Here is a 19555-nt window from a genome sequence, read left to right as displayed (position 1 = left end):
CACCGCTATTAACACCGCAGGTAGGGCACCTCACCGCTATAGACACCGTAGGTAGGGCACCTCACCGCTATAAACACCGCAGCTAGGGCACCTCACCGCTATAAACACCGCAGGTAGCGCACCTCACCGCTATAAACACCGCAGGGAGCGCACCTCACCGCTATAAACACCGCAGGTAGGTCACCTCACCGCTATAAACACCGCAGGTAGGGCACCTCACCGCTATAAACACCGCAGGTAGGGCACCTCACCGCTATAAACACCGCAGGTAGGGCACCTCACCGCTATAAACACCGCAGCTAGGGCACCTCACCGCTATAAACACCGCAGGTAGGGCACTTCACCGCCACTTCGGACCTCGGACCTGAACATCCCAACATAAAGAGAATTCAAGAGATTTAACTACGATGGATTCGAGGAAAACAAGCAACGCCTCTGCGTCGTCAGGTAAGGTTATTGCGCACTTTTTCTTATCTGACCTCTGATGTGGCAGAGTTCCGCCTCTGGATCGTATCCGTCAGCAAAAGCAGGCTCGGGAATGAAAGTGACAGAGTTGATCAGATAAGATTATCAGTTATCATTATCTTATCTTCAGGACTACAGTGAGTGTGAAGCAACACGGACATATAGACAGACGTCCATACGGCACCACAACCAACAGGGACTAATTAATAACACGATAATTAATAACACGATATAAGTGACACATATGTGTCTGATAGACGTGGAGAATGTTCAAACGAGGAAATTATATTTTATTATATTATATCATATCAGATAAAGAGTGATAGATTTGTATGTATTTGTGGCTTTGATCACAGCATTAAAACGCGTCTCCACTATGGAAATCTCGAGGGACATTTCTCTGCTCTACATGCAAATAAACTCGAAGGCTACAATGTTCACATCTTGCGTTTTTTGTAATAGGGAAAAATTTAGCCGAAAAGTTAACCTGGCAGCGTTTTTTGTCCTAAATGCGCCGAGAGCGTTTTTTCTATCGCCTAGCAACGAACCCATTCTAGACCCGACGTTACTCGCCTACTACGTATCCAGGCTCGAGCCCATTAGACATGTCGTAGATCTCGACATGTTCTGTAATTAAAACTATTTATCGTTCCACCGGCACTTTCCCGAGTGATTTGTCCGCCATTGTTTCTTGTTTTGACAGTTGAGAGTTTCCTTCGTGACGAAGCGTTAATGTTCCGCCTGTGATTGGTCAGTTGCCAAAAAGACGCCTGACGTCGGCCGCTTTCTTCCTGAAAGTTGAACTTTTTTCAATGCTCCGTATGGCAGAAAAAAACGCTGGGAGAGGCGTTTAAAAAAACAGCCGCGACTTTTTCAAGAAACGCTCTGCTCCATAGGAATATAATGTAAAACAAGCGCTGGCAGATTAAAAAAAACGCTAGATGTGAACACGGCCTAAAACCAGGGGCGTTTCTAGGTTTCTGAAATATCCGGGGCTTAGCCCAGATATAAAGGAAAAATGGCAAAAAAAAAAAAATGCTTTATTGCGCATGCAAATCTTTTCATAATGCTTTACATAAATTTACAAAATACGCAGTTTATTATAGCTTTAAAAAGCTTCCTGACTGCTGTGCTGCTTATCCCCCGACATCTAAAGTTCCATTCAAGTTATTTCAGAGTAAATTGAATACAAGTGAGACAGACCTTACATATATATATATATATATATATATATATATATATATATATATATATATATATATATATATATATATATATATATATGACTGGATATAGGATAGGTTTATTCACTTGAGGTGGTAAACAGTCTGGTTATGTTTTTAATTCTCTATTCTCTAATTCTCTTGCCAGAAGGACTATCTTGAAGGACTATGCTACTTTGAGATGCCCCTGGAATCCCCATGTTTGTTTCTAGTGTAAAGCAAACTTCTTTTTTTTTTTCAAAAAAAAATAAGATTCGGGGCTAATTAAATAATATCCGGGGCTTTAGCCCCGGATGAAACTGCCTAGTGACGCCACTGCCTAAGACTAGAAGAGGAAAAAACCTGACGAGAATAACAGCTCGGCTCAGCAAGATGACCAATAACAGCACTAGTCTTATAGGCCTATAAAATAATACAATATCATGAGGTCTAACACTTAACAGGCCTGGATAATGAACAGTAAATTCATATCAGCAATTATGCCCATTTTCAATTTGTGCATAAAAAAAGAGTGCATCCCTATGAGTCTGATTGTATGAAAGAATGGTCTGTCATGTCAATCGTTTGTTTCCGTGAACGGCCGAACAATTCATCGCTTTTGATGTTCCTGCCGAAAGGACTTCTGGGACGGCATTACGTCCTTGCCATTCGTAAGGGAAGATGCAGGCTGCGTTCAAAATCACATACTTTTTAGTTTTACTTCCTACTCCAGCTACCCTTATATAGTACGTGTAGTGGCTAAAACTCCCTTCTCGTGCATTTGTAAATTGCCCTAAACATATTCAGTCGATTAACCACTCTTTGACAGAAAGAACGAGATCTACGCGTGTTTACTGTTGAAACGACGGTAGAAAAAACGGTGCGTTCGCTCCGTCTTTACTGAATGCCATAAAAAGATACAAAACAGTTTTACTCTCCCTCAATGCTACGGCATAACAGCGCCCTCTATAGCAACCAATGTCCTATGCATCTCTAATAAGTATAAGCAATGAAAACAAGTACACTAAACAGTTATTAAACTAAAAAGCAAAACTATGCAAAACAATTAGTTAATCAATATAATAAACAATCACTAAATATTAATCTAAATATATAATATCTAAATCCTAATAATATTGTGGCGAGCAGCACGGGAAGGACGAGACGGGAGCCCAGGTTGAACAATTATGCAGTTCCGTGCCCCATACACCGCATGACTACGGACTGCCTTTATTAACCACGAACATAAGAGAAACACGGGACACCTGACCAACACACACAACACTCTCACTAATGGTCCCGATCACACAACAATGGAACAACACACAATTAACACACAACCAATAAAGACCCCAAACCCGTTAACCCCACTTAACCTAACAGAATAAATTAACAAAACCCCTTTTGTCAACTGACAACCCCAATTCCCAGAATCCCCGCGGCTCCGGAACATGGCGCCCACACCCGTGGTCGCCACAATATCTAAGTCTAAATTACAATATGGCAAAATGGCACTAACAGTACGTATGCACACAGTATAAATACAATTGGGACACACTACAGGTGATGTCACTGATCAGCACACCTGTTGGGCCACCCACGTATCTTCTGCTTCACAGAGGATTGTGGGGCGGAACGACCTGTTGGTTTGCTAACTGCGAAGAGCGACCTACGGAAGAGGATTAGGGACACACAGACGAAAAAATTGTTCTGAAAAAACACTCTGACTTGATTCTCAGAATTCTGACTTTAAACTCAGAATTCTGAGAATAAAGTCGGAATTCTGAGTTTAAAGATCTCCTATTATGCTACTTTTCTGGTCTTAATTTCTTATTAATTACTCCTATAGAGCAACCTGACACAAATCACCGCACAAAAAACAGTCAATTTTCGGGAAACTCTTCCTCTCATCTGGGCGCTTTCAGCGTTCTCTGTCAGCACTCGGCTTCGTCCTTCTCCGCCCCCTCGCCGCCTCCTGGCAACCCCACACCGTTGTGATTGGTTACCTTCCGGAAGCGCATGTTGCAGCATTACCATATATGGAAAATTCGTATCGTTCTACTTAGATAAATCCCGGAAATTTGAACAAGAGAATGGCGACCGGCTCCCCTAGTGTTTAGCGCTCTGCACGGCCGCCCCAGACGGTCAGCAGGGAACACGTCTAAATGCATGTACGTCATTATTTGACACTTTAGTATGGTTAAACATGACTGTAAATCGTTATAACAACGTTTATAGGTCATAAAAGTCGAAAAAGCATAATAGGTGCTCTTTAAACTCAGAATTCTGAGATTAAAGTCAGAACTATGGAATTCTGTTAATAAAGTCAGATTTCTGACTTTAAAGTCAGAATTCGGGGATTAATGTCAGAATTCTGGAACTAAATTTTTTTATTACGTGTTGTCCTAATCGTCTTCCGTAGCGACCTGATGTAGTACAACATTCTGGTATTTTTGGCATACTGCATTTTCGGCCTCCACTAAGGTACTACTTTCTCTGAAACATCCTCAAAGATCCGCATCCCCACTCAGAGACGGTACCCGCCCCATGTGCCGGTCGACGCTGATTTAATCACCATCTCCATCACATCCTTGGGCCTATGTTACTTTTCCAGAATATCTTCAATGGAGATGGCTCGACCTTGGATTTGGCTGTCGATTCGTTTGCATTTGTGGATAGAAGCCCTCTACTTCCCCTTTGTCCCCCCACATGTGAATCTGGACATGGAAGCATGATGGGGAGCTCCAGTGGTTCACCGGGTAGAGGGCATACTATTAATGCCTAGTCCTAACCGGAGCCACCAGGGTCCTCTCTCTCCCATACCATCCAGTCTTACTCCTTAATAAAAAGGATAAAATGAAATCTTTAAAAAAAACAAAAACGGAAGCATGTCTCGCTAGTCCGGAGGTTGAAGGTGGGGTCTGCAGAATTGTGAACACAGCTTCACATGTGACACTTTGCCTTTCCGTTCACAGAACACGGCCGTGATGACGACGCTTCCACCTTCTTGAGCCCCACAAGAGCTGAGGAGACCCAGGTTGGCCCATCCCGCGCTCTGGAACATCTGGACCTAAAAACACTGGTTGAGTATCTGAAAGTGGAACAGGACGCCTCTGCCAGCGCCGAAGACCTCATCAAGCGGTCAGCGGTGAAGCACTTCCCCTCGCCGCCGCCAGGGGGCGACGGCGCTTTAACCCCGGAGCTGCTGGAGGAACACCTGAACGATGTTAGGCGGGCCGTGCACAACGAGCTGCAGCGGCTGAACCCTCTGCGCAAGGAGTACAAGAACCTGGCCGGTCTGGTGCCGTCGTACCACCGCCTCGCGATGGACCACGTGCACGCCCTCCTACAGAGGATCTCGGCATCACAGCAGGCCTTTGTGCTCATGGAGTGGCTCTGCAACGCTTACTTAAGGTTGTCTGCACGCACACACTTTTCAGAACCATGTATTTAACCATCCTTGTAGTTACACCTGTTGCTCTATTCTAGATAGAACCTTGTAGTTAGACCTCTAGCTCAAGATAGAACCTTGTAGTTAGACCAGTAGCTCTAGATAGAACCTTGTAGTTAGACCAGTAGCTCTAGATAGAACCTTGTAGTTAGACCTGTAGCTCTAGATAGAACCTTGTAGTTAGACCTGTAGCTCTAGATAGAACCTTGTAGTTAGACCAGTAGCTCTAGATAGAACCTTGTAGTTAGACCTGTAGCTCTAGATAGAACCTTGTAGTTAGACCAGTAGCTCTAGATAGAACCTGTATCTGTCGACCTTAACGCCCTGGTTGTGCCTTCACAGTCGGGGGTTCCTGGGAGACCCGGACTTCAGTGAGAACAACCAGGGGAGTCCCGTGGACATGCACCTGTACTCTGAGACGGTCGTATGCGTCCACAAAATCCTCCGGACCACACTGGAGGTAGGAAGACATGCTGCAGGAACTAGAACACCCACACAGGGTTAGCCGGTAGAGGTCAGCCTCTACCGGTTCCGGAAACCCTCTGTCGTAACTAATCAACTAACAGAGGATAGGCGGACCTAGATTCATTTTGTCTTGTTTGACTGCAGGAGGATGTCAAGATGTCCCTGGATGTCATCATTAAGCGCCAGGAATCAGAGTTTTGGAGGTCCTGGGAACTACACACAGACGTCATTGAGGTACTACGGTCACAGGACGGTTCTGCACACTGGAATAATGTCAATATGTACACACGTGTGTAAAAACGTACAATATATTATTTTTTCTGAAGTGCATCGATGGACCAATTGTCAGAGCGGAGTCCATCAGTGAGAACGTGCAGAAGTTCACCCGGCAGGTCTGCTTCCTCAAACTCCGGGAGTTTCTAGAGAAGTATGTCAACCTTTTCTTCCTGACGATTGGTTTTTCCATGGTACCGTTGTGGCTTTGCACGATGCTTGTTGTTAAGTTGTTTGCAGTCAGGTTCTTCAGCTGTCAAGAGGCCTAAATGGGTCCTCCTTCTGGCTGTAGGTTCAACACGGCCAAAGAGAAACTTCTGAAAAGATACGACAAATCTCCCAAGATGACTGTCGAGACCTGCCTCAAGACACTCAACACGCTCCACGGCCTTGTGTGAGTAAAGGGCCATGCCTCATGCCACATGCTAGAATGTGCATACAATCTATTGCTATTTTTTTGCTCTTCTGCTCAAAGCTCGAGGGATCGAACCTTGAGCATTCCAGCCCATTTCTGATATGTGTTCCACTTAAGCATGTCTGATGTTTAGCGTGTCTGAAGCATGTTAGCATGTCTGGTATTGTATTGTACGCATGTTTTGTATCTACAGTATAATAGATACAATATACATCTAAAATACATATAGTAGGAAAGTGTCACAGTATATCAATAAAAGGCCCTTGTTTCGCAGGAGCTACATCCAACCCTCCACTGATGGAGGAACCAGGGACCTCCCAGCGGAGGAGACCCTGTCCTCACTGAGGACATTGGAGACCGCCGCCCAGACGTCCATGGGAGAGGCTCTCGTTAAGAGAATCAAGGTGCAGAGAAGAACCGCTACTGTTGTTGTGTTGCTAGCCAGCAGCTTACGTTCTCAACTCATACATTGCTGACCAGGACCTTCTAGAATAACCTGTGGTTGTGGATGCCCTCAGGAACGCCTGAAAAGCCATTTCAAAAGCAGAGAGGAGGATTTTCTGCTGACGGAGATGCAGGAGATGTTCAGTGCTGAAGACTGTTTCCCAGACGTCCAGAAGGTAGAGGGAGACTTTCACTGGATCTTCTCCCTCGTGTGGTTGGATTAGCTGTTTTATAAATGACAATCTATTTGTTTTCTCTCTCTCTCTCTCTCTCTCTCTCTCTCTCTCTCTCTCTCTCTCTCTCTCTCTCTCTCTCTCTCTCTCTCTCTCTCTCTCTCTCTCTCTCTCAGGAGGCTCTTGACCTGGCCTATGAGCGGGTGTGCGCCTTGTACCTGTACCAGCTGGTCGTCACCAAGAAGAAGAAGAAGCTGGAGAAGCGATGGGGTCGTGATGTGGGTCAGAAAGTGACTCAGGACGCAGAACATCTTCATAAGATCTTCTCAGACCTGGTGAGGCCCCGAGTACAGCACAGTACTTCACACTCAATGCTTCTTACTGCTTTATCTACCTCGGTACTTACAGTCCGTGTGTTTGTGTGTGTGTGTGTGTGTGTGTGTGTGCGTGTGTGACAGCACCCTGCTGTCCACCAACAGAACCATGTGCTCCTGAAGGTGGAGGAGCTGATGAAGAGCCATGACGTGGACTCAGTGAAGATCACCCTCTCTGGGATGATGCAGCTCTGCCAGTCGGAGTGAGTTTCCATCTCCATCCCTCCCATCCTCTGTGTCTCTTCATCTCTCTCTTCATCGCTCTCTCTGCATCTCTCAGAACATCTCCATCTCTCTTCATCGCTCTCTCTTCATCGCTCTTTTCATCTCCCCATCTCTCTTTCATCTCTCTCTTCATCTCTCTTTCATCTCTCTCTTCATCTCTCTCTTCATCTCTCTTTCATCTCTCTTCATCTCTCTCTTCATCGCTCTTTTCATCTCTCCATCTCTCTTTCATCTCTCTCTTCATCTCTCTCTTTATCTCTTTCTTCATCTCTCTTCATCTCTCTCTTCATCGCTCTTTTCATCTCCCATCTCTCTTCATCTCTCTCTTCATCTCTGTCTTCATCTCTCTCTTCATCTCTCTGTATCTCCTTTATCCTTTCTGCTGATCTCTTTCTCCTTCTCTCTCTTTATCTTTGTGCAAAATACAAAGTTGAACAAATGTTTGTGTATATACAGTATACTGTTGAAGGTAGGATTATAATATTCTGTCTCTCTCTCTGTCTCACTGCTGCAGGAAAGTTAAGAAACTGTGTTCTGCTCTGTTGGAGTGGAAAGGAGGTCTCTCCGTCCATGAGGTCAAAGAGGTCAAAGAGGTCCTGGCCGGTGTCCAGGTTCTGTCCACCAGAGACACCAGTGACTCTACTGGGACGTTGGGACCAGAGTAGAAAGCGATTTGAGCTGTGCTGGCTGAAGTGAACCTGAATGTATGAAATAGATTTTACACGTTATACTTTAAGATACAAGATGCAAGATGTTTATTATCATATACACAATGGAAACATAGTCTGCACTGGGCAATGAAATTCTTAATTTGCAAGTTCCCTTTGCACAAAATATACTTAAAATAAAGTAGATAAATAAACTAAACTACAAAAAAATCTGTACAAAGAGCAGAATTTAGTTAAACAAATACAGTTATATATAATTAAATATAAGGTGCTGTTTAGCATGTGCAATGTTCGCATACAGCAGAAGGCACTGAAAGACATTGAAATATAAGAAGTTTGAATATATACATTGGATCAAAACTCACCTGTTCAGAGTTCACCTCGACTCTGCATAGAAACCAATGCACAGCCACCATTGAATGTTGTACGTCCTCCTGGCACTTGTACATTGCACTTATTCAAGGTACTTAATTGCGTAGCATCTACAGTAGCTGCTATCTTTGCTTTACACAGGGAATGGGTTAGCCTAGCGATTGTAATACTTGCACTTGGTTCTATGAACATCTTTACTGTACCGACAGCGATATATTGTTTCACTTCTTATGATAAATTTACTTATTGTAACAAATGCACTTATTGTAAGTCGCTTTGGATAAAAGCGTCTGCTAAATGCCCTAAATGTAAATGGATATTGAATATTATTATTAGATAAGTACATAGTGCAAATGTAGTTCACAGTTGATAAGAAATATAGTTCACAGTATTGAATATAGTGCAACTACAGACCAAGTGGTGGGTGATCTAGTGATTTTCCTTTTGGTGGGTCCGAGGGGTTTGTCCTTCGATCTCTACGCTTCGATGAGCCAACACCTGCTTACTGTAAATGTTGTTTATTTGAAAATCAAAGTAGGGTTCACCTTGAAGCTTATTGTCTGTGGTACAGGAAAAAAATGAAGATAATTATTAGGTGTTCACAGAGTGAAGATCGGTGTATACCCATTGTTGTTATTTATTGATTTATTTGATGATTGTTAATATCAATAAATAAATTATTTTATTTATTTGAAATATCAGCTAATAGCAATAAAGAATGCGATGAATGCAGCATGATGGTGTGTTTATATTCTCTCAGACCAAAGAAACTGCCACTGGTCACGTGACATCAAGACTCAATTCAGACTCATACTTCCTATGCTTCATATATCATCTTCAATTGTGTTGTTTATCTTCAGCGCACATTTCAAAGTGATTGCACCAGAATTATCGAGCAGCTAATTGACATCCCTTTTACTTTTCACTTTATGCAAATGTCTGATCCCATTACATCGTGGGAGCTTGATGTCTGGTCCTATTACATCGTGGGAGCTTGATGTCTGGTCCCATTACATCGTGGGAGCTTGATGTCTGGTCCCATTACATCGTGGGAGCTTGATGTCTGGTCCCATTACATCGTGGGAGCTTGATGTCTGGTCTTGAAGGCTCTGATGCTTTCATACAAAGTGTATGTTAGTAACTTACTCACCCTTAGACAACAGGTGGCCCCAGTGGGAATCAAACCCCTAAGCCCGGCACGGTGTCGTCATCAGTAAGTAGTTTTGTGCAGTGGTTCTCAAACTGTTTTTACTGGTGTACCCCCTCTAAGACATTTCTTCAGATGAGTACCCCCTTCCCTGGTACAATTTTGCAATAAATTAAAATGAACATAAATAATGTATGTGTGTTCTATCTGGCACTGTAAACAGTATAAGGGTGCAAATTCTAACAATTTAGGGAGATGGTTTGGAGGTCGTAACAGAGAAACATGGGCCTGTGCTTAATGCAACTGTTGGCTAATTGCTCCCAGGTAATGAAGCAGAACACCTGGGGAGGGTCAGAGCATGTAGAGGGGAATCCCATTCAAGTAATCTCTTCCTACATTTCAGACACTTTTCCATTTTCTTGATTTTCGATTGCCTAGCTTTCAGAATTAAAACTTAAAATTGTATTTCATTTTATTTATTGTAAATTTTCTAAATACTCCCTGCAGTACACCAAAGAACCCCTAAGGGTAAGATAACCACCTGTTTAGTGAATAGGACGGCCTGCCCCTGGGGGTGTAAGGTGGACAGGCTTTGTGGGGGCCAAGGCAGAGCGGGGCCCATGGAAATTTTAGATTATTATTTTTTTTATTTTACTACCACCTCCTAGTGGTAGGAGCCTCACACTGCGCCCAGTGTCAAATTGCAGCTGTATTTAGGTCACTCAAGTGAGCAATCGCGAAATGACTGGCTTTCCATCCCACTGCCAGCCCTGCCAGTACTTTTCCCTCACCTGCCTGCCACTCCCACCTCATCAGTGCAACCACCTTCACCTGTGTTCCCTCACCTTATTTAAACCCACTCCTTCCACTCAGTCTCTGCCAGATTCTCTTCAACAGTATGAAAAGCTCTCTAGCACTATTTCCCGGATTGACTTCTTGGTTTCGACCCTGGTTGTTCCTGACCCGTCCTTGTCGTTCCTGCCCTGGTAACCTGACCAGCCTTCTGTCCCTGACCCCTCTGCCTGCTCGCCCCTTGTTTGTCTCCAGTTAGCTTGGATTCCCTGTTTGGACAATATTATTGAACTATAACAATACTATTGAACTGTTCCAACGCTGGTCTCGGTCTGTGCTGTTCTTGGGTCCAACCTCACGCCCATTACACTTGCCCATGCGTCTGTCTCTACAGATAATTTTTCACTTTTTTTCCCACTTGCTCTAGAATAGGAAATACAACCAAATTACATGATAAAGTATGCAGATAGGATGGAAACATTCCTAGTAGCTGCTCCCAACAAGGACGTTCAAAGAGGGCGTTGAACATTTGCAATCGTTATTTGAATAGGCCCGCACTGACTACCAGACTGTGACATTGCTAGTTTGAATGCCTGACAACCACCAGACCCCACGATTGAATATAATCTAATAATATAATACAATTTGAAGTGAGCCATCGCAACCCGCAATTGACTTTTTGTGAGACATGTCAACGTGTTGCATGAAGGATCATGGGAAAGACTTCCCTTTGATCTGTTGGGATGTCAATGAGTTGCTTTAATAACCAGCTAGGGCCTTATCTTTCTCTGTCTGCCTCTGTACCATTCTCTCCACTTGTATATGCAAAATTATTCAATGGGAGTTAAATACGTGTTGGTATTTCCTCCTCCATGTATTTCGATTTGTCCAATTATATGTAATTCTTTGTAATAGATTAATTTTTTTACATGTTCAGGCTTCTTACCCTTGTATTGTAAACTTGCAACTGCACCCATTGTACAGCTGGGAAGTTTGAAGGTGGCTGGGTATTTGCAAACATTATTTGTATAGACTATTAGGTATGGTCCTAAGCAGAGGCGGTGCTAGACCTAGAGCTTTACTGGGGCACAGGCCCCCACCTCCCAACACAAATCCACAACAAGTTGTGAATTTGTTGTAACATTATAACAGGAGATGACTTACTCTGTGCTGTTTCCAGCTCCCGTGGTTTCCACTGTGTTTACAACAAAACATTCAGAAGAATAACGTGAACAATTCCAGAATTACTATTCTCCAGTCTATTTTCTTGTTGTATCTTAAAATCAAATTTAACATAGACAGAGCAAACCTTGTTTACCTTGTTATGTCTGACACCTCACAATTTAACCTAGAAAGTAAACTTTCCACATCTCATTTTTGACGTTCTGCCTTCTCCGCACCTTGGCTTCAGGGCACAAACCACAGGGGGCTGAGGGCTTCAACATCCCCACCCTGCGTCCTGTGTTTGGAGGAGCCCAGTAGGAGTCCCTTAGTTGGAGTGTGGCGGCCAACTAGGTGACGCGTAGCGATGGACCTTTGCTACACTGGCGCCCAGAGTTGGGGCTCTCCAAACCGCTCGGGACACAGAAGGGCTGTCCGAGGACGCACCGGCCACCAGCGGAGGCCGCGGGCAGCCAGCTCCAGCCTTATCTCCAGCCAGATCCGGCCCTCTACCAGCCAGGACACAGGAGACCCACGCTCCAGAAGGGTGGTGGGGACAGGGACTCCTAGGAGAGGGTGGAGCAGGCTCAAGGAACCAATGGGGTGTCGGAGAATATACCTTTTTTGGTTAATTGGGAGACGTCAGACATGACATGGTTTACCAGGGGTTTGCTCTGTCCACGTGACAGAGCAAGACCATGTGACAGATTTTAACATTGTTGTGGAGACACAACAATATAACGCACTGATTTCCCATGATCCTTTGTGGCATTGACGCATCTCACACAAAGTAAATTGCTCGCTGCTTATGTGTGAGGTGAGGTGAAACAGTAAAATGAGTTGTGTCACGGCCCGGTCGTCAGTATACTTAGGACCATACCTAATAGTCTATGGAAATAATGTTTGCAAATGTCCAACCACCTTCAAACTTCCCTGTTTAATGGGTGCAGTTTAATGTTTCCAACACAAGTGTTATCAGCCTGAACATTAAAAAAAAACTGTTTTAAAAATAAATCTATTACTAAGAATTACATATAATTGGACAATTCGAATTCTAAAATGATACTTCAGAATGAATACATGGAGGAAGAAATACCAAGATGTATTTCTCCCTCATTGAATATCTTTGCACATGAAATTGGATAGGAAGGTACGGAGGCAGACAGAGAAAGACAAGGCCCTAACTGGTAATCAAAACACTTCAATGACAAGTTTCTCCTCAGCCTAGACCACCCAGCCAGACAATATCATATGCATGTAATAAGCCCCAAGGTTATTTTATTTTTCTGCCTTTAAGACTTTTAAAGTGTAAAAAAAAGTGTAAAAAAAAAGTGTTCTAAATTACATTTGATGAATTGTTTATTTTAGCTGGTTTGTTGGTTAGGTGAAGGTATTAGGTTAGAGGTTATTTACAGCAGCTATAGAGATATAAAGGTATAATATGTAATATTTCCACATTCAATTATCCACAAACAACGAGATGTTTTATATTTTGTATCTGTGAGAATATCTCCTCTGATGACAGATAGATAGAAGGGAAACATTACTAGCAACTGCAGAGGGAAATTTGAAGGAGGTTGGATGTTTGCAAACATCATTTGCATACACTATTAGGTATAATTACTGACGACCGGACCGGGAAATTGCTCATTTTACACCATGTGACGCGTTTTCAGCGCCATTAGCCAAAAGTTTCCGGTGAGACACGTCAACAAGTTGCACGAAGAGAATATGTGATCTCTGTGTGAGAAAGGGAAAACGGACACACAAGTGTCTCCATTCTATTTTTTGTTTTTCCTTTGAATTGAGCTACCGACTCTGCTGGTGAGTACCATCTTCAAATCAGAGAGAGGTAACTATTTTAGAGTTTTATTGTTTTGCTTTTTGATTGTAGATTCTTCACTTTTAAAAGAATGTTAATATGAAGACATGTCTACCAAGTAGCTTGTACTATTTATTTATTTTTAGTATTTCTATTTATTATCTGAACAGGTTATTTCTCAAGTATCAACTATGGGGTCCATTCGTCTCATCTGCAGTTTGATTGGTAGGTTTTTCCCCACAGCACTACAGTATTTATCATTATCCAGTTCATTGAATTTAATTTATGAAAATGTACCTGCCATAACTTTTGACGGCTTACCTCTTTTTTTTTTTAACATATTGTAAAACATTTACATATACTACATGACCTCGACCTGCTATATATATAAACATTTTTTACATATATATAAAAATCATTTTTGTTATGGATTGAACATTGCACATATTGACAAAACAGGCATGGGAATCATGAATGTAATGCAGTTCGATACAGAGTATTTAAAATATCCCAAAGAAAACATTGATCAGGGTTTCCAGAAGTGTAAAGTTTTAGGTCTCAGTCTTGGCCCTTTATGTACAACAGTGGAGGGTCCCGGATCAGACAGGCTTACCACTATGGACACGCCCGGTCTCGTCTGATCTCAGAAGCTAAGCATGGTTGTGCCTGGTTAGTACTTGGATGGGAGACCGCCTGGGAATACCAGGTGCTGTTAGTGGTGTCGGGTGGTGGCCGAAAGGTGGAGCTCTTCCCTCTGGCCTTAACATCAGTGCAGTGACGGGGACCCTGTGCTGTGGAAGGCGTCGCCCTTCGGAGGAGACCTAAAACTGAGGTCCTGACTCACTGAGGTCATAAAAAGATCCCAGGAAAATAATTGCAAAGAGTAGGGGTTTCCCCGGTGTCCTTGCTAAGACTGCCCAACCAGGCTCATTCAAGCTGGCCCCCTAATCATCCTCCTGTATAATTGGCTGAGTCATTAATTCCCTCACTCTCCACCTCAAGCTGGTGTGTGGTGAGCGTTCTGGCGCAGATTGGCTGCCGTTCATCACCCAAGTGGGTGCTACACACTGGTGGTGATGAGTGAGGTACCCCCCTTCACTGTAAAGTGTCTTTGAGCATCTAGAAAAGTGCTACATAAATTCAATAAATTAGATCTTATCTTAGTATTACAATTTTTTGTTGTTGTGATATCTGATCTTTTCAAGGCTTAGTACATTCCCCATTTCCCTTCGCCATCTTTCATGACTTGTTGCAGAGTAATTTATCCACCTAGTTGTGGGATACATGGTTGTAAATATAAGGTGATTATAGCTGAAATATTACTTATTTTAAGCAAATAGTATTTTCTCTTCACCAGGTGTTATGGTCCTCTTGTGGAAGTCACCTGGATTTTCAGGTATTTCTATGTGCCCAATTTAGGGGCCGATTGCAAGTTGTCCAATCAGGCAAGTATTTCAATATGTTTTTTCAACTTCACCAACTAGTCTGTGGTTTCACTCTCCATTAGCTGCATCCCGCATTAACGTAGCGTTGAGTGGCACGGCTTTTCAGTCTACAACCGGTTGGGGAGGGCTGGCCAAACGCTCCATTGATGGGAACAGCGGCCCTCAGGGGGACTACCTCAGTTGCAGCTCTACCGCCGGACAGGCTAAACCATGGTGGAGGCTTGAGCTGCCTGGCGTGTACCGGGTGTCAGAGATTGAGGTCATCAATAGGAGGGACACTAGGTTGTGGCTCAACAGCGTGGAAATACTCATCGGGGATTCACTGTCAAACAACGGCAATGACAATCCAAGGTGAATCACTGGTCACCGTCCCTAAATTTACTCAATACTGTTAGACTCCCAGCAAATCTTTCTGGGTTTTATCTCTCATGACCTCGACCTGCTTTTAAGTGTCTTTGGATAAAAGTATAGAATAGTTTATTCCCAGAAAATAAGGAAACACAACCAGTGCTCTGCTCTAGTACACTTGGACACACACCAGTTACTGGAATTTAGCCTCTGACACCTACCTTCCCCAGACTACTGTATCGCCTCTCTCTTTCGCTCAGGTGTGCCATCATCAATGATGACCCAGGCTGCTTGACTCAGACCGTCAAGTGTCTGGGAATGGAAGGGAGGTTCATCAACTTCTACCGGTCCTCTGATGCAACATATCCTCTGCAGCTCTGTGAGGTCAAGGTGTACGGAGGTAGGAACCCCGTCCATCATTACATGATCATCAAAGGGGGATTGGTGTACCAGTACCACTGCTGGTAAAACATCTTTGGTCAATGGTCAAACACTGCTGGTCTTGTGTAGCTCAACTGGTGGAGCATGGCAGTAACACTGCTAGTATTAGGGGTTTGTTTTTCTCTGGGCTACCTGTTATAACAATGTATGCAGACAATCAGGACAATCAGTCCCTCCAGAAAAATGTGGCGTTTTTTAGTGATTGTTGCTGCCAAAAATCCTTGATTATGCAGCAAGTTTTCTCAAAAAATGCAATGAAATATGCGGCATATTTATGCAATTTTATGCGATGAAATTGCGGGAACTTGCAAAAATTGCGGGAACTTGCGAAAAAATGCGGGAACTTGCGAAAAATGCAGCTTTTCGATGACGTTCGCTTCGCGTAATTACGTCACTTCATAACGTTCCCATGGCAACAGGGGGAAATGGCTGCTGTTGTGTGAAGTAAACGCAACATTTTTCAACTTTGTGCTAAGATATATGTGACTGTTTTGCAACGAAAATGCGGGGATTATGAAATCATGCAGGCCCCGCATATTTTGCGTGGAAATCGGCAATTTATGCGTTGAAAGTGCGGCATATTTGAAAAAATGCGGCCCCCGCATGAATATGCAGACATTGGCTGATTATGCGTTGAATTATGCGATCGCATAATCGCGATTTTCTGGAGGGACTGGACAATCTGCATACAGTGATTTCAACCTGAGGTACGCTTACTACTGATGGAACACGAGGGTACTGCAGGAGGTACGCTTACTACTGGTGGAACACGAAGGTACTGCAGGAGGTACGCTTGCTACTGGTGGAACACGAGGGTACTGCAGGAGGTACGCTTACTACTGGTCGAACACGAGGGTACTGCAGGAGGTACGCTTACTACTGGTCGAACACGAGGGTACTGCAGGAGGTACGCTTACTACTGGTGGAACACGAAGGTACTGCAGGAGGTACGCTTACTACTGGTGGAACACGAGGGTACTGCAGGAGGTACGCTTACTACTGGTGGAACACGAGGGTACTGCAGGAGGTACGCTTACTACTGGTCGAACACGAGGGTACTGCAGGAGGTACGTGGAATTTTATTCTTGAAAGAGGCAAATGCAAGATAAAGGAAAAGAAAATACAGATCAAAGATTAAATCATAAATATTCAGTTAACAAAGTATTATGGTTTGTCACTTTTTTGCATTGTATTGTTCTCAATTGATGATTTGTGTTGATTTGTATTTGCTGAATATACACAAAGGGAGCATAAGCAGCGTTGCTGACTTCTTCTTTCCGCTGTTTCCCACTGGCCATGGCCTTCTTGCAGTAATACTTGTGTATAAAGGGTTTGATGGCACTCTTTGCTCAAGCACTGCATTTGTATTTACCTTTTTTCTGCTGTTTGCATATAAGGTGGTGAGTGAATGGTCTTGACGACAATTTAGTGGTCCACCAATAATCAAAGGTTAGGCCCCACTGATCTACGTGACTGTTCTGTATTGGGATATTTCAGAGTAAAGTATGAAGTATGTTGTTTTCTGTATGGTCCAAGACACCCAATAGACTTCGACATCAATTGAGTTCACGTGTGCTGAGATTTCTGAGGGAAAAGTAAAGCCAAGTGTCTGAAGGTGTTTGCATTTTAAAAACATCCCACACTGTTTGACGATTTAGTGTCACAAATGACTCTTTGGTAGATGTAAAAGCGTCTGCTAAATGTCTTAATAGTGGGTAGGGATTAGGTGTCTGCTCAAAGATACATAAAGGGATACTTACACGGCTGAGAGTAGTAATCCCTCCCAGCCACACTGTCTTTTGGTTCCCCAGAGTTAGGGCCTGCTCCACCCTCCGTCAGCATTCAGGAGATGGGGAGGAACATCACTCTGGTGGGGACGCAGCTGTGCTGGTCAGACGCCCTACTCTACTGCAGAGACTTTCATTGGGACCTGCTGAGCCTCATGGGCCCAGAAGACCAGGAGATGATGGATGAGCTGGTGGCTCGCGCCCCCTTCCCACTAACCAGCCACCTCTGGGTTGGCCTGCGCAGGTACTGGCCAGGCCTTAGTGTCTATCAGGCAATCAAGTCCTTATGATCATCTTGTTGTCCATCACTTTGTCTGATGAAACACTATGAAAATTACAAAAGCTAAATATTTGGCCACATTATTCTTCCTTCAAACCAGCTAACCCTTTATCTCTTTGAATGTTGTTAGGTCCATTTCAGGAAGCTCCTGGTTTTGGATGTCCGGTGACCCGATGGACTTCAGCCAATGGGACGAAGGCTCACACCATTCCAGCCCCTGTGGGGGCGTGTCCAGTGTGGAACCTCCCACATGGAGGCAACGCTCCTGTGAAGAACATCTTAACTTCATCTGTTTCACAGGTTGGTCCAGACTTTTAGCAGGTCCTAATCAAGCTGTATATATATATATATATATATATATATATATATATATATATATATATATATATATATATATATATATATTAATCCCTGATATATGGACACCTACTCAGTAGTTCCAGTCAAATTGTCTGTTCAGCCTTCAAAACGAGAGCTGGTAAATTGTGAAAAATGAATTAAACTTTAATCAGTCAACCCGGTTATATGCTATAGACCCTAGAGTATCTCTGGTATAAAGGCTGGGACGAATTTCGAATTTTAAATATGTACAATGCATAACGTTAGCTCTCAGATTCAGATTCAGATTCAGCGTTATGGGCCAGGTTTGCGTAACAAACAAGGAATTTGCCTTTGGTTAACCCTTTGCTCTCAAAGTACAACACTCAGCACTTAACCTATTGTTAATATATAAAATATATATAATATATAAATATAAATATACTGTTAAGTATACAGTATAACAATACAATATAATATACTAATTTGCAAAAAAGAATATACAATAACAATATAAGAGAAGGAAGAAATGTTGCAATATCAGTGCAGTTGGAAGTGGAACAAATATTGGAACAAAAAAATTGAAATATACAGGATGTATACAAATATACATTCTGATAGATGCAGAACAGTATTGATAGACCTTGGTCAGTGAAAGGGTGGGGGCTATTTCTGAGCGTTCAACAGAGTGACCGCCTGGGGAAAGTCAGCTGCAATGATCCTCTCCGCAGCCCGTGTTGTCCGTTGCAGTCTGGCCCTGCCCCGTTTGGTGGCTGACCCAAACCAGACAGTGGTCGAGGTGCAGATGACGGACTGAATGTTGGCTGAGTAGTGGGCTGTCAGCAGCTCTTTAGGCAGATTAATCTTCCTTAGTTGTCGCAGGAAGTATAACCTCTGCTGGGCCTTTTTCTGGACAGAGTAAATGTGGGGACACCATTTAAGGGCCTGTGAAATGGTTGTCTCCAGGAACCTAAAGGAATCCACAGTGGACACTGTGTCGTTCTGGATGGTGGGGGGGGGGGGGGGGGTGGACTTCTCTGAAAGTCACTGTCTCCACAGTCTTCTTGTTGTTTAACACCAGGTGGTGCTGACTGCACCATCGGACCAGCTGTTCCACCTCCTGTCTGTAAGCAGACTCATGAAGGTGGTGTTTTACGGACGGGTTCTTTGGAGGTGCAGTCATTAGTGTAGAGGGAGAAGAGCAGCGGGGAGAGGACTCATCCCTGGGGGCGCCAGTGCTGATGACCGGGTTTTGGATGAGATGCTCCCCAGTCTGACAGCTGTCAATCAGGAAGCTGATGATCCACTGACAGGTGGTGACAGGCACTGCGAACTGGGTGAGCTTCTGATGTAGGATTTCAGGGAGGATGGTGTTGAACGCCGAGCTGAAGTCCACAAACAGGATCCTGGCATACGTCCCTGGGTAGTCGAGGTGGTGCAGTATGTACTGCAGTCCCATGTTGACAGCATCATCCGCCGATCTGTTT

At 43.7% G+C, this 19555-nt stretch overlaps 1 protein-coding gene across 2 annotated transcripts; it reads left to right on the top strand.

Moving 5' to 3' along the window:
- The first annotated feature begins 298 nt into the window (after window positions 1-298).
- Window positions 299-9110, top strand: LOC307086593 (uncharacterized protein). 2 transcript variants are annotated; one of them, XM_079751850.1, is made up of 11 exons: window positions 299-447; window positions 4643-5081; window positions 5461-5578; window positions 5731-5817; window positions 5910-6010; window positions 6149-6250; window positions 6546-6675; window positions 6790-6891; window positions 7065-7223; window positions 7347-7465; window positions 8002-9110. In XM_079751850.1, exons 1-11 carry the CDS (start codon window positions 408-410, stop codon window positions 8150-8152), a joined length of 1548 nt encoding a protein of 515 aa, XP_079607976.1. In that variant the 5' UTR covers window positions 299-407; the 3' UTR covers window positions 8153-9110. The 2 variants fall into 2 exon arrangements, with proteins under 2 accessions (XP_079607976.1, XP_079607975.1); XM_079751849.1 differs by having other exon boundaries at window positions 5728-5817.
- Window positions 9111-19555: the final 10445 nt, after the last annotated feature.

The sequence above is a fragment of the Pollachius pollachius genome (genome assembly GCF_949987615.1).
Source record: "Pollachius pollachius genome assembly, chromosome: 15".
Taxonomy (NCBI): Eukaryota; Metazoa; Chordata; class Actinopteri; order Gadiformes; family Gadidae; genus Pollachius; species Pollachius pollachius.
Note: the sequence above shows the minus strand (reverse complement) of the source record. Positions and strands in the feature narration are given on the sequence as shown.